This window comes from Fibroporia radiculosa (genome assembly GCF_000313525.1).
Source record: "Fibroporia radiculosa TFFH 294 genomic supercontigs, scaffold40438, whole genome shotgun sequence".
Classification (NCBI taxonomy): Eukaryota; Fungi; Basidiomycota; class Agaricomycetes; order Polyporales; family Fibroporiaceae; genus Fibroporia; species Fibroporia radiculosa.
The window spans coordinates 81,849-95,968 of NW_012133510.1; the positions used below are offsets into that span (position 1 = coordinate 81,849).

A 14,120-nucleotide genomic window follows, 5' to 3' on the forward strand; every position below is an offset into this window, starting at 1 on the left:
ATGTGCACTAACCGTACATTGCAGTCCGTCAGTACACGACCTCTAATGGATCACGCAAGGGGTTTCGTCTTGTACAATAACACATACGCAGATGAATCCTCTCCACCGCCTTCCAACGTAGAAAGCTTGTCTTTCGGGAAAATCGACACCTTGTCATCATCGAACTTGTACCAGTCGTCGTCATCATCTTGTGCATCGCCCAAAGCCGTAGTCCGGATTGCACCTTTCTTCACAAAACCCATGTAGTGGCCCGAGTCAGCGGCAGCACCCTTGTGCGTGACGATTGCTAGTGTATGTATTTGGCCATATATCAATCTGTGTTTTGCCGAATGGGATGACGAAAGCACTGACCTATCAGCTCATACTGACCACTGACGCTGCTGCCTACGTCTGCCCGCAAATCAGGGTTAATTAGCTCCTCGAGCTCCTTCAGCTCCCTCTCTCTGTAGGTCGACTCTGGCTCCAGTTCCACAGTATTGGGAGCATCAACCTCCATGGTATCAGCCTCACCGGTCCCAGCTGACGACCCCGCCGCCGGAGGGACGGGGGTTGCTTGCGCAGCCTGCTGCTTTGCCTTCGCGCGTTTGCGTACGGACTGCCTGTCAGAGCGGTCGCCTTCAATTTGTTTGAGCTTCGTTGCGAGTGGCATGATTTTCTCTCTAAGTTCGTCCGTGACCAAGTCAAGAGCATCAAAATCGGACGGGAATTTGACCCTTCGCTGTGGCAGGAAGAGAACAATGACTATGGCTGGAAATAATTATACGAGAAGTATGACTTGCCATGATTTTTGCCTTTTTACCGATATCGCTTCTCCAGGCAAAGCGTACCATGTGGACGGTCAGATATGATGGTAGACGAGACAATCGTGAAGTCGCAGTATAAGTTGCATTGCGGCCTAACGAAGGCGACGTCTTCTCGATTTTTTGATCGAGAGCCTGAGGATTATCACTGAGCGCGAGGTCTTATTCACAGGCGAACGCAAGCGGTACCTCCTTCAAGCCCGACAGCATGAAATTTGTCGTAATGGAGATGTTGCATTCAATCTTGAGAGCTTTCTCGAATGAGACGGTAGAATGCTCCTCAGGCGCCTCGTCACATTTCAGTCTGTGCGTTTTAAGCAATGACTACGAAAGAATGAGTAGAACAGGGTAGGAATGACGCACTCTCGTCGAGTTTCGCAAGTCATGTACTGGTCCACAAAGTTTTTCGATATCGAAGTATTCGATGGTCCCGGAAGTCCCGGGACTTCCCTGAGGGCATTCGTCAGCTGTACCCAACACTCTTCTGCATCTAAAATGAATCGTTCAGACAATCTGTCTTGGGATACAATCACGAATTAGTCGACCTTGTTGCGCATACATTGTGAACATCCCAGACATGCCCTTCGCATTCCTACTTTGCTCTGCGAATTGAGGGAATGTTTGGCGCAATGTGGTGAGGAAATTGGAAGGGACAACGCTGTCGGTTGTCTGTGACATCTGGGAATACAGGTTGCTCAACACAGATGGAAGCCCCGGAGGAGCGCCACTGCAAAGGAATGATCAGGATAGCTAAGTGTGAAGAGTCCTAATAGTACAGACCTCTGCAAAGCTGTCTGTAGTTCGGGAATTACTCGCAATGCCTGTAGCGTAGCATTCATATAACAAGTATTTCCCAAGTTTCTCAGACCAACGGGAAGTGAAAGCTGAGACGGGCACGTTAGCATAAGACATCATTTGTTCAGCAGATAATACTTACTGCTTTCGCGAGATCGGTATCATCCATGTCTGTATACGTAAATGTAAGGACGGTTCGAATGGACCACGGCGCATCGAGATAGCTGACCTTCGAGAAATACGACGGGCCTCTCTGGAGGTTTGGGTAGCTCTCCAGCCGCACCAATTACCATGAATGTCTGTCCCTGATCACAGAAATAAGAAGCAAAAGGCATCACAAAGACGAGGTGTCAGGAAAGGCGGGATCATTGGAATAAATGGCCAACCTCTTTTGGTGCGACTTTTCTCCAGTCCGTGTCATCCTATGCAGCATAATCAAAGGATGTGTGTTTATTGCATCCTTTCGTTAAACACGGAGAGCCCACGCGTACCTTCAGAGTCCCACCTTTGATCATGACCTTCATACGATCGGGTGGCACCCCCGTCACTTGGTAAATAGCATCCTTGAAGACGGCGGGCGGCTGATCGAGGTTGAGTTGCACGTCGTGCACTTTCCCTGCGTGCTTGATTTTCACAGCAAGCGGAGCCATAAGTGCGATATAGTGAGGAACAAGTGGCAGCACCAAATAAGTTTCTGCAACTCGGACGCGCGTACTTACTGCTCAGGTAGCAGAGATCACGCGTCGCAAGTCCACGTGACATATAGTTATATTCCCACGACTCGAGCCTTGCCAGGAGAGATGACGTCACACGAGACGTGTCGTGCGTGGCTGTGTGACTGCGCTCATAATCGGCTGCTTTTATACACCACATCTTCCCCTTTCACAAACTTGTATCCCCTCCGTGCTTTATTCGTTCTTGAGTCTAAATCTTGAACCAAAGATGACTATCTAGTATGTCCAAGTTTGGTTTTGCTACTCATTTACTGACCACTGTATACAGCTACTCGCTCACATTCATGCTCCTCATCTCCGAGATGGTGACGTTCTGCGTCATTGTTGCACCCCTTCCACATGCTGTCCGAAAACGATTCTTCCGCTTCCTCTCAGAAAGTCCTCTTGTAGCAAAGTTAGCCTATGGTGTCAAAATAGCCTTTATGTGCGTCCGACTCACTTGCAATTGTGCTGCGCCTGACGCGTGATTCTCAGATTCGTGGCGATATTATTTGTTGATGCTTTCCAGCGCATGTTACGTGTGACGGCAGAAGCGGATGTCGCGAAAGGTGGTGGTGCGGGCATGCAGGACGTCAGGACTGAAACTAATTTCGCATCGCGGAAATTCTAGTGAGTATTATCCCGTTCATTCTATAGTATGGATGGTGTTGCATGGAATTGGAATCTCACTACTTTTACTTTGATCTCGTAGCTCCCAACGGAATACATACCTCACAGGGTTCTGCTTGTTCCTCTCGCTGGTTCTTACACGTACATTCTACATTCTCCTGGATCTCGTTCATACGCAGGAGGAGTACGCAAAGCTCAAACAGGAGGTTCTCGTTTGTCATTCTTGGAATCGTGCGTATTCTGAGTCTTTTACCCAGACAGCCAAGTCGTCGCGTGGACAAATTGCTTCGCAAGACCAAGCTAAGCAGGTCGAGGAGCTCAAAAAGAAGCTGGCTGCAGCCGAGGAAAAGACGCGTGATTATGGTACATTCGCCTTCCTCCTGCGCTTGCCTTTACTAACCACTAGTTCACCCTAGACATCGTGAAGAAACAGGCAGAACAGAATGCGAAGGAGTATGACCGGCTAGCGTCTGAGCTCAATGCTGTGAACGGGGACCTCTCCGATAAGAGAAAGGACTAGGCGGGTTCAGGAGAGGGGAGGACCCATTGCACCCAACACCACCGCGGATAATTTTGGTCAATGGAGTCCAGGAGTTACAGCTTTTATTCACTTCTTGCATAACGACTACCATATTATCATATGTACATAGTATCGAAAAAAAATCGGTGGTATGATAATATGTTAGAAAAGCCTATTGTGTCGATGTGATGAATTGATTATTCATTGAATCTTGTTGCTTACTAGTTCATGAGCGGCGTACGTAGCTCTATAGCTTAAAGTTAAGCATGGCCGGTGATGATGAATCGCTATGTCGCTCTCCAGACCCAATGACTTGGAACAAGACACAAAAACGCATTCAGCCGGGATGATCACGCACGCCAGCACTAGTGGAGGATGAGACCCCGAAGCGCACTGGTGAAGTGATGAGATGGGACATGAATATTTGAATGACCAACGATGATAGCTGTGACACCCCGGATTACAAGGTCGCCGAGCTTATGCTTGTAAAAGGGTATCTGTCCAAAATATAGTTACAAGTCATCGGTCATTGTCAGCACGGCGTGATGATATGTAGACATGAAATATGTGCGTACCCTACAAACGCATACCAGTGAGCTAAATTGGCGCAAAGATCAGAATCTCCTTGTACTTGCACATCCACCTGTGGAGGCCCCAGCGTTCGATGCAGCTTCGACTCATTGCATCCACGCTGTGCGACTCTCGCATAACTGCTGCTATTTCGGACTCCAACGTGATCAAGAGATGTCCGTCCATCGTCTCATCGTTTACTAGTATGTCTGTGTGAACCCTCGTGAATTAGTGACACGACCAAGCTGGATGCTCTACTTAGTCGTCCGATCAGTTCTCGCCTTAGAGTTTGATGTAGTAGAGTTAGTCTTGTAACGCCATGCCTCACTATTCAGCAGCTTCAGAAATGCGGGGCTAGTCTGAGCAGCCACAAATTAAGTAATAGGACTATATTGAGAGGATGAGACAGGCATAAGTGCCAATATTTACTGATCAGGCTGCTCGCCACAACGCTAAAAAGCAGTTGACAAGCGACCGATCATTTGCCTGGTATGGAAACCATAGTAATTAGTGCCATGGGCATAAGTCCAGCTCATAGTTGGTGCCATCACATTTTTCTTGTCACCAATCACCAGTAACGGGACTCTTGAAAACAGTTCATCCTGAATAATGTGTCCCGGATTACTTTTCCAACAGAAAAGTAATCTCGAGACGCATCCTAAAGGATATTCATCCGAGGGTAGAGGTTCAGGCTAGATCGGCGCCCTTCCTGTCCTTCGACCTGCCCTTCGGCCGCATTTTGTAGTCAGCGTTCCGAATACATAACAGACACCTAGGTGAACAATACTAGTAATCGAGATGAGTTTCACGGTTTACTGCAGAGGACGCTCACCAGAGACATGGGCGTATGGGTGCATGTAATTTGCCTCGCGAGCATAAATGCCATGTTACGGCGTCTGACCGCTCGGGGCGAGACGAAAAACAGCGAGTGGAATTCTTACTCCACCCAGACATACTTATATCCCGGAGGCCCACCTGCGCGTTGATTTGCTCAGCAAGGGCCCCGTATGGTGCCGTCAAAATTCAAGTCTATTTCAGGAGCTCACTTATGTGATGCCTTGCCCCGGGTAGAGACATCAGAAACATTATTGCGCTAGGAATGAGGCGGTCGCCGTATCAGTGGCTTCGTAAACCTCCGTGGCATTCCGATCTAAACTATTTATAGGATTTGAAAACGCAGGCAGATTGACAGATAGATATCCTTATAACGTATAGTACACATACAAAGTCTAATTCACCGATGCTTCCGCGTCATATGGCATCCACAATAAATACAGTCACAAGCTCCACCGGCGGCTACAAGGGCCGCCGTCAAACTTATGCCTCCACTTCCGACCACTCCGAAGCGTCTGAGACCGCACTGTCGTCTTGGCTAATGATCTCAATATCGTCTGCTTGCGGCGAAGGCGCTGGAAGGCGGCCAGAAGTTTCTACAGGAGATGTCGATAGCAGAAAGCTGTCGTGGTCGTAGGAAGCCTTGGCTGCAGGAGGAATATCCACAATGTGCACCTCATGGGAGTCCGCATCGGAAGCGTTCTGAGCTTGAAGTGCTAGCAAAGGAGACTCCATTTCGACATTTTGAGCCGAAGAGCTATTGTCCCTGGGCTCGGCACTGGGTTCTGGCGAAGCAACTGTTGTCATGTCAAGATCCGATAAATTAAATACCACAGGGCTTGATGCATCGGACAATGCGCGCACGTCCACATGGGGTGATGTGATAGTGTCCTGGCCACAGAATTCGTTTCCCACAAGACCAAGGATGCAGCTGTCAACAAGTGGTGCGAGTTCGCCGTCCTGCCCATGTGCGTCATGGATGACTGTGGATGTTAATTCCAAGGGTGTGACCGACTCAGTGGAGTTAGGGACTTGATGGCTTGGAGAAAGCGGAGAAAGAACGGTACTAGAAAGGGCTAGTATTGGAACGTCTTCCTGCGACACGTCGTGCGATGGGCCGTACTCAGATACTGTCGCAGCAGTGTCAACAAAGTGGTCACTATCAGCTTCTTCCGGAGCGCTGTCGGTTGAATCAAAGGTCACCAGAAGATCCTGGACAGGGGCCTGGATCTTTGCAAACGTGTTATCCTCGATATGTTCTGCTTCCTCCTCGCGGCCGGAAGGCTGAACAGATTGTCCTGCTGGGGGCTGGCACTGGACATCCTTCATGCTATCTCTCTCGCGGCTCCTCTCGCGGCTCCTCTCAACTCTACTTTCGACCTCCCGCAAAGCGCGTTCCACCTCCTTCACGACTTCCCTCCTTCGGCCGCGCACCTCGAAGTCGCCGCGGCTGTCGATAGAATCGAGCCTTTCCAGAAGCTTGTTCAACGAGTGTTCATACGAATGTACCACCGTATTGTTCGGAGTATACGTCAGCCCGTTTTCTGCGCCAAGCTTCTTGTGTAAGTCGGACGGAGATGGTGAGAAATCAAGGTGGTCAGGAAGGACAAAGGATGCCTCAAGAGCACGAAGAGTGTCCTCGATTTCTTTGATTGCGCCAAGAGACTCTCGGCGAGCACGACGAGACCGATAAAAGGCCAGTATTTTCTCTGCAGCAGCGGAAGAAATCACAGGGGTGCGATCGAGCTTGGCACCATCCAAATTGGAATCCATAGCCTGAGACGACGGTGCATATAAGTTTTTGCCGGACTCAACACATTTGCCATTCTTTCGACTCACCTCTTCAGACGACTGGGGCACAGCGGCAGAAGCGATTTCTCCCTCGTCGTGAGCAGCGGTAGACGTTGTTTCACTTTTGACAGACGCATCGCGAGCTTTACCCGAGAGCTTCGAGAAAAGACTATTCAAAGATGACTCGACCTCGGGATCCTTCTCGGTCTGCAAACGCTGTAGCAGCAAGTTCGCCACGGACGCGATATCAAGGGTCTCCGTAGCAGCAGATGTCGTGGGAGCAGTTGTCTTTGGGAGTGAGTCAACGGGTACGCCGGTAGCAACGTTTTGGGAAATTGACCTCGATGGGAGAGGAATTGCCGGCGTTTCCCTAGCTTTTCCCTTGTCCAGGTGGTTGACTTTGGGGATGGGCAACGATGTCTGATGCTGGGAAGCGAGAGATGACAGGATATCATTGGCTCGAACATCCGGCTTAGACTCGCGACGGCGAAGTCTGTCTTGCGAATACTTGGGGAACAAGCTGAGCATAGGCGGTTGTGATGTCCCGGGGACTTCCGAGCGCAGACTTCGAGGCCCCTGTAATTCCGACAGATTGAAGACAGTTGTCAACAAGGTGGATGAAACGGGAGATCGTCGGACACTCACCGACGAAGGTCCGGTCTTGGATCCAGGCTGATGGTTTGCACCAGAAAAGAGAGCGGCTAGGACCTTCTCTTGCTCTGCTCGGTGAGCACTTGCAGCAGCAAGAGCTCGCTCTCTCTCTCGGGCGATAGCAATGCGGCGTCCTTGCTCAATGAGCGAGGCGTATTCATCCGCTTGAGAGTATGTATCGGGCCAGGAAGATGTCGCGAAGGACGTGGACGGGTATCCCAGAGCTGGAGCTTGCTGAAGAAGCGCTTCAGCCGCTACCTGATAGTAGAAATCATTCAAGCGTTGCTGATGCTGTGCCTGCAATATGCGCGTTCGCGTGGCTTCGGCCCTGGCATAAGCAACGGCAGAGTCAAAAGCGGCTCTGCTTGCAATGGCGTTATAGTAGTCGCGACCATAGGAAGAGCTGGGATATGGACGCGTAGAGTACGTGTTCGAGGGGAGGGAGGACACTGGAGTCAGGACGAGCATGCTGAGATATGGCGAGATATGCAGACAAGTGTTTGCTACGAAGATAGAAGGGGATGGTGATATGATTGAGCCATGCGAGCTCTTATACTCGACGTGAAGGCTAGCTTCGTCAGCATCGGGTGACGCGTCCTCTCGAATACGACCGCGTACTTGCAGGACCAAACGGGTAGTGGCGCGTACCTTCCAGAAGCTTCGTACTGCGTCGGGCGAGTACAGATGCGGCATACGCGCCCTCGAACAAATAAGAACACACTGGAATCTCCACGCACGTGATCGGCAAAGTCGATCCGGTTTTGACACTGTCTGACTGGAGAAAGTGTGTTGAGCGAACGGAGTGGATTCAATATGTAAGACACGTAGTAAAACCAAAAGGCACTACCGTACGAGCCTCATAGCATAACTGATGCCTCCGCCGCACGAGCCGGCCGTAAATTTGTCTTCCCCACATTAGTAACTCCAACACCTGTGAAATGTTCAGGCATGGAGCAGTTGTTGGGGTTAGTCAAGACACTGTAATCCTTCGCAGGGCGCATAATCCTACTTCATCATTCAATTCGCACTTCGGGAGGGTATGCGGTGTGAATATTGAAAGAGTACAGACTCATCCACGACAACGGTGAGATCTAAGGATAATACGTATCACCATCCCTGCGAGAGTGTCAGTGAATTGTACTCCGAAATATTCTGTTGCTTACGCACCAAACCAGCAAATAAACGAATATCCGCATGAGTCTCATACATAATGTGTTCATGAGCATTGTTCACTTTAACCACGTCAAACTTGCCTTCTTCATTGTTCCAGTGAAATATCCGTTTGATCCCCGCCCATTTGCACCACTCTAAACAGCGCCAGCAGGGACGGGCAGTGCCCATCCCGTTCTTGGTGAATCGTGCGACATAGAGGTCCGCACCATTTGCCCGGGGATCTCGCCGCCGGGCGTGCCATCCCTTCTCCACTTCCCTGGGGTGGTAACCACCGCAGGACTCCGGCACAGAAGATTTGGAGCCCTCACTCCCGCTACTCTCACCGCTCCCCAAGCTACGCTGCGACGACGAGCGACGAGACGGATGCCGGTGTTTGCCCTTGTCCGCGCGGCGATTCTGCATGTGAGGCTGCGTCTCCGAAGGACCCTGAAAGACGCCTCTCAAGGCCCGCGCTCCCTTTTGGGAGCGATGCCCCTTTTGCTCGAGGTTCGGGTGGTGTTCCCTGTGCGTCCTGTGGAACCCGCCGTTCGACGCCTTGAACTTGCTTCTTGAAGGAAGGAGACATGCCCGTGAGACTAAAGATCGCGTGCATCTCCGCGTGCATCGACACCGGCTGGACAGCGTAACGTCGTCAGTACGAACCGCTCGCTGACGGTATGAATCTGCAGTGCTTACCTTGCGATGCCCTTGCGTCCGCACCTCCGAGCCATCGTAGTGCGGTCGGTGATGATTGTGTCCCGAAGAGATGACCTTTCCACCCTTCACAATCACAGCACCCAAGGTAAAACACATCGGACTCTTCGATGCAGCCTCAGCACACTGGGACAAGTAGAACTGCGTCTTGTTCATGGCGGATCGTACGTATAGCAATAGTGGTGATGAAGCTGGGATGATCACAGTTCATAGCCTCACATCGTCGCAACATATCGATGGGTGAGGACGTACACAAAAATGCGCTGTCGGAAGCGTTGTGATCGTGACGAAGTGGTTAAGATTGAGTTGACTGATTCGAGAGAGGATCGAAGAACAAGTTCAAAATGGGAACAAAAAATCTCCCTCACCAATTCGCGGCGTCAACGGCCAGCGTCACAATGAGTCACACGGACATCGCAGTGTCACGCGGCTTGGAACATGCACACGCACTGCGCAGTGTTAGAGAACAACTGAAAAAATGGTATCATAAACCAAAAACTATGACAACCCAGAAAAGAGAGTGAGAGTATGACGACGTAGCACTGCACCCTGTGCAGCCTAAAGCGAGGAAATAACCACCATAAAGTCTTTGATTACGGTGCTAGCAACTCTCGCGACAAAATGATCCTGTCCGCCAGAGAGCTCAGATTTGCATCCGCAATTATGACCTCTGGGTCCAACTCCACGCCAAATGCCTGCTTGATGGCCACCGAGATGCGCTTGGCCTGCCTCTCCGACCAGAACCGGAAGTCGTCGGGGTTGCGACCGCTGGCTTCGTCCCGTTCGTCGTCCGACTCTGTCTGCCCATTTTTGCACGACAGTGGGATCAAAGAAGGGTCAGAGTCAAGACAGAGCGGTACAATGCGAGCGAGACATGTCCGGACGCTCGCAAAACGGACTTCGTTGGGCTTGTCGACTAATGTGGCGGGATGGGAAAGAAATTAGCTCGAGCATGCGCATACGAGATTGAGCGTACCATATATTTCGATAGGTCCTTCCAGACTCAAAACATTATACTTGCCGTCATGATGATATCGTATCTGGAATGCTCCGGCCTCAATGCTCCGTGCTTCGAATAAAGAGCCGCAATCGGACGCACCTCGTATCGTCCCGTCCGCCACGGCAAATTGCCCGCACGGAACACGACTTCGCCATTCTCCGAATCATTGTCCGGCCGATTGGGTCGGTTCAGGCTCAGCGGAAAGTCCCCGTCCCATTCTTCATCATGGACGGGAACCCACATACCGAGGGACGAAGTCTTCGTCACCAGACTAGACTTGTTGGCTCCAACCTGTCAAAAAATAGCTAAGCCGAACAGGGCCAAGCAAAAAATGAGGCTATGTGTACCCTGTAAATGCCAATCCAGTCCCTACGCGAGTGGTGCAGAGGCGCACGCCATTTGACCTTGATGGGCTCACCGAGATGAAAGCGCGAGGATCCGTCCGAGCTGGGCACAATTGATACATTGTATTTAGCGGTATCATATGATGACAAGTCATTGGCGACGCGACTAGCGGGTGACAATCAGACAGGTATTTAGTTGGTGACCCTGGACAACATAACACCAAAGGTGGTCACTCACGAGATGACCAGTTTCTCCCTGGATTGCTGGAGGAGAACCTTTGTGTCCTGAACTACTTCGGAGATCCTTGGGCGCGCTAAACACATGCATCAGTCACACGTTCATAGCACTCAAATGCGATCCGCCCACATTTTGCCAAGAATTCTTCCACAACGTCGGCAGTCTCCTCGTATACCTTCTCAAAGGTGCCCTTGACCTCTCGAGCGACTCTTCTAATTTCTGGCGCATGGCGACCTGCACGAGATTCCAGTAGACGCGCGTTCTTGTTCGCAACCTTCTTGATGACCTTGACGAACCCTGCATCGTTCCGCAGAGAATCGCCGTATAATTTCCGCATGTGAGGGCTGTAGAATGGAACTTTTCATTTTTATCCCGACATCAGCCGTAAAAAGATGCGCACTTTTCGACCTTGCTCAAGAACCACCATTGTGACAAGTGTCGGACGACCGCGAGAGTGAACACCAGTTTGCTGCCGCTGATGAGAGCTAGGCCAAAGAACGCAGCGCCACTCATGACCTCAGGGTTGTTGAGGTATCTGTCCAAAATTAGACATAGTGGCAAATGTATCAAAAGAACGAACCGGTAAATGCCAGTATACTCAAGTTGCGCAGAGAACCCTTCCATGAAGAAGTCACCAAAGAACCACCCTGCAATCAAGGGTCAGCTCGTTGAATAGAAGGTGTGATGATGAATATGTACCGAAAAGTCCTAGAACCTCATACATCTCCATTGTCGCCCACACGTGCAGGCCAATGAGAATCTATATCTGGCTTCAATGACACGTTCGACGATAAAGACGGCGGCTGCGACTCACAGCACCTAGTGTGTGCCGCAACAGCTCATTTCCGACCGTCCACTCCTGTGGGATATTGTACGTCTTCCATGCAAGACAGATTGATGAGACTGCATGACAGATCAATCCAGAACCGTAGATCGCAGCAAAAGATGCGAAATACCATAAGTCATGCACATGCTAAGATTATAGATCGATTTCCAATTGTCGAATGCTTCCCTCAAGGCACCTCTTCCGTGGTCTTTCATGGGATAATGGTAGTGCTTCAGGAAGTGCCGAACCAAGAATTTGTTCTCTGATTGAGCCCGCAGAACGAACCCGAGGCCAAAAGAGTGGAACAGACACCACGCTAAAGCGTGCACAAAATGGAGCACCAGCGTCCCATGATTTGAGAGCGAGGGAAGGAAAGATGTGACGAGCGGGTACATGATCATCAAAACCAGCTTGAAATCAGATGCTCTAGATGGCGGAGACAATAATCAGGCATAAATAGTCAGTCTCACAGGGACTTGTCAGACGAACATACCTGAGGATATCGACGTTTGCGAAGAAAATCGCATCTTTCCTGAAATATCGGTTCATGAAATCGTGCTGGGACAGCAGAGGGGAATTGCTGCGACGATAGGTGCCGTCACTGATAGTGGAGTTCGAGCCGAAGGAGGATGTTGACCGGCGCTTGTTCCTGTTCTGACGAGCATGCACGAACTCGGTCTCCGTCTCCGTTTCAGTTAAGACCTCATCCGTTTCAGTGGCACTTTCACCCTCCGTAGCAGAGGGAGTATTAAGATCGCTCGAGAAGACCGACGATTCCGACGATTCCCGAGTATGTGAAGATGACGTTTTGCCCAACCTGCCAGAGGTAGCTGCCAAAACTGGTGAACGGTGAGCGAGTAGCTTGCGCTGGCCGTATGTGCGTTCGATATCTGCGAAGATCAAATGTCAGTAACGTTCGCGACATCAATTCATATCACAACTTACGCGGGTTCTCAAAGAATACCAGGAACCCAAACTGAGCGGCGTGGGCAGCTAGACTCACGAAGAGGACGAAGTAGCTGCCAATGATGAGCGAAAGGCCATAGTAGCCGGCGTAACCTGTGAATCGAATGAGCGATAGGTCATGGACTCAAACTATGACTTACCGACGGAGTACATCGGGTGGGGAGCCAATTCGAAGACACCGTCAAATACAAGAGCACCACGCTGGAAGAATACGTCGCCCCAATACCAGCCATAATCCTTGACCACATTGTGGGCTTCAGTCTTCACCCAGAGGTTGAACGCGATGAGTGCGATGCCTCCGATCCACCTTGTTTCGCTCGTATATGTACTGCATTAATAGTCTTAGACGAGAACATACCTCATGACGTGAACTGCAATCGAAAGATCTTCAGGGACTCGGAAGCAGGTGAACGCAAACATGCAATAAGCCAAGAAATCACTACAGAGCAGGTATCCAGTCTAAGTGACGGCCAAAGGCGAGATTCAAAGAAAACTGTGACAGACTTCAAAAGAATAATGTCCACCATCTGGCGGAACAGCAGCCAAGTGTTGTATTCGAGCGGTAGCTCCTGTGGCCGATCGTTAGATTGGTCGTGTGACTGACTGGTGCAGGACGGACATCGAATGAATAATCCTTTCCCATTTTACCAGCAAGCTGCTCTCTGATCCAGTCACGGACTGCGGGCTGGCGATTCTCATCTAGCCACCCCAGTCTTTGTACTTCTCTAACGATCCATTTCCGCTTGCTCTGCTTTGTGAGGACCCAGCCCAGACCTAAGTCATAGGCTGCCCGCCAAAAAGCAAAATAGACAAGGAAAAAGACTTTGGCGATAGAGCGAGGCAGCACAGCAAAGAGAACGAGCTGCAGTCCGAGCAGGCCAAGATTAAGGAGATCCAGGTGCGATTTAGGGTATGCAGGATGAAACAAAGCTGTCAAGACATCGTGCGTCGTGGGTACGCGGAAAACTGAATGAATATATTGATGAGCTTTCGAATCACTACGATCTCCGGACGAGCCGAAATACCTTCCCCAGATGGCGTCTTTCCCCATACGACCTCCTCTTTCTTCCGCGCATTGAAATTATCGTCGGTCGTGACAGCCTGCACCTCCGCCGAGTTGCGCCTCCGCTGGCGCACCGAACTTTGCGGCTCTGCTGTCGCCATGAGATGCGATGAGCTGGCAGAGATAGCGGCCCAGCAGCAATTGAGTAAAGCAGTCGTATTTATGCGGCCACGTGTTGGACGCGTCGAGCGCGTTACGCGAGTGGGTCGTGTCGCGTCGGGCGCGCCTGCCCTAAATCAAGGATTTCGTGGACGAAATTTGACTTGCCTCGGGCTTGCCCGCCCCATGCCCAGCTCGGGGCTCGGTGAATGCTGCCTTTATTCTGTTCTGTAATTTTACATCCTGGAGTTCTTGGTTACGACGGTTGTTCCGACAAGAAATAACTTACCTCTATATAGCGACAGTCGCGCCTCGCGCCTCTATTCCGTATTTCCCGTGGACCTACATGTAGCCTCGACAGGAGGCTAATCACCCTGGCTATTCACCCCCAAAACGAGTGTGCTTCTCTATCGG

The 14,120-nt window shown here is 50.7% G+C and overlaps 5 protein-coding genes across 5 annotated transcripts; 1 reads left to right on the forward strand and 4 right to left on the reverse strand.

Moving 5' to 3' along the window:
• Positions 1 to 50: 50 nt before the first annotated feature.
• Positions 51 to 2,245, reverse strand: FIBRA_08162 (uncharacterized protein; the record flags this gene model as incomplete). Its single annotated transcript, XM_012329817.1, has 11 exons — positions 51 to 286; positions 352 to 747; positions 800 to 935; positions 990 to 1,104; positions 1,164 to 1,290; positions 1,346 to 1,527; positions 1,581 to 1,684; positions 1,738 to 1,766; positions 1,825 to 1,900; positions 1,982 to 2,017; positions 2,087 to 2,245. The coding sequence occupies 11 exons, from the start codon at positions 2,243 to 2,245 to the stop codon at positions 51 to 53; spliced, it is 1,596 nt and encodes a 531-aa protein (XP_012185207.1).
• A 292-nt stretch (positions 2,246 to 2,537) lies between these two features.
• On the forward strand, positions 2,538 to 3,458 carry FIBRA_08163 (uncharacterized protein; the record flags this gene model as incomplete). Its single annotated transcript, XM_012329818.1, has 6 exons — positions 2,538 to 2,548; positions 2,598 to 2,753; positions 2,804 to 2,938; positions 3,021 to 3,144; positions 3,196 to 3,301; positions 3,355 to 3,458. 6 exons carry the CDS (start codon positions 2,538 to 2,540, stop codon positions 3,456 to 3,458), a joined length of 636 nt encoding a protein of 211 aa, XP_012185208.1.
• Positions 3,459 to 5,345: 1,887 nt separating this feature from the next.
• FIBRA_08164 (uncharacterized protein) lies at positions 5,346 to 7,997 on the reverse strand (the record flags this gene model as incomplete). Its single annotated transcript, XM_012329819.1, has 1 exon — positions 5,346 to 7,997. One exon carries the CDS (start codon positions 7,995 to 7,997, stop codon positions 5,346 to 5,348), a length of 2,652 nt encoding a protein of 883 aa, XP_012185209.1.
• An 814-nt stretch (positions 7,998 to 8,811) lies between these two features.
• FIBRA_08165 (uncharacterized protein) lies at positions 8,812 to 9,326 on the reverse strand (the record flags this gene model as incomplete). The annotated part of the gene is made up of 2 exons (XM_012329820.1): positions 8,812 to 9,090; positions 9,153 to 9,326. 2 exons carry the CDS (start codon positions 9,324 to 9,326, stop codon positions 8,812 to 8,814), a joined length of 453 nt encoding a protein of 150 aa, XP_012185210.1.
• A 437-nt stretch (positions 9,327 to 9,763) lies between these two features.
• On the reverse strand, positions 9,764 to 13,708 carry FIBRA_08166 (uncharacterized protein; the record flags this gene model as incomplete). The annotated part of the gene is made up of 18 exons (XM_012329821.1): positions 9,764 to 10,086; positions 10,147 to 10,210; positions 10,270 to 10,461; positions 10,518 to 10,680; positions 10,753 to 10,828; positions 10,882 to 11,096; positions 11,153 to 11,287; positions 11,333 to 11,399; positions 11,452 to 11,512; positions 11,567 to 11,655; positions 11,709 to 12,004; positions 12,072 to 12,468; positions 12,524 to 12,637; positions 12,685 to 12,851; positions 12,903 to 12,983; positions 13,049 to 13,113; positions 13,164 to 13,510; positions 13,570 to 13,708. 18 exons carry the CDS (start codon positions 13,706 to 13,708, stop codon positions 9,764 to 9,766), a joined length of 2,991 nt encoding a protein of 996 aa, XP_012185211.1.
• Between the last annotated feature and the right edge of the window lie 412 nt (positions 13,709 to 14,120).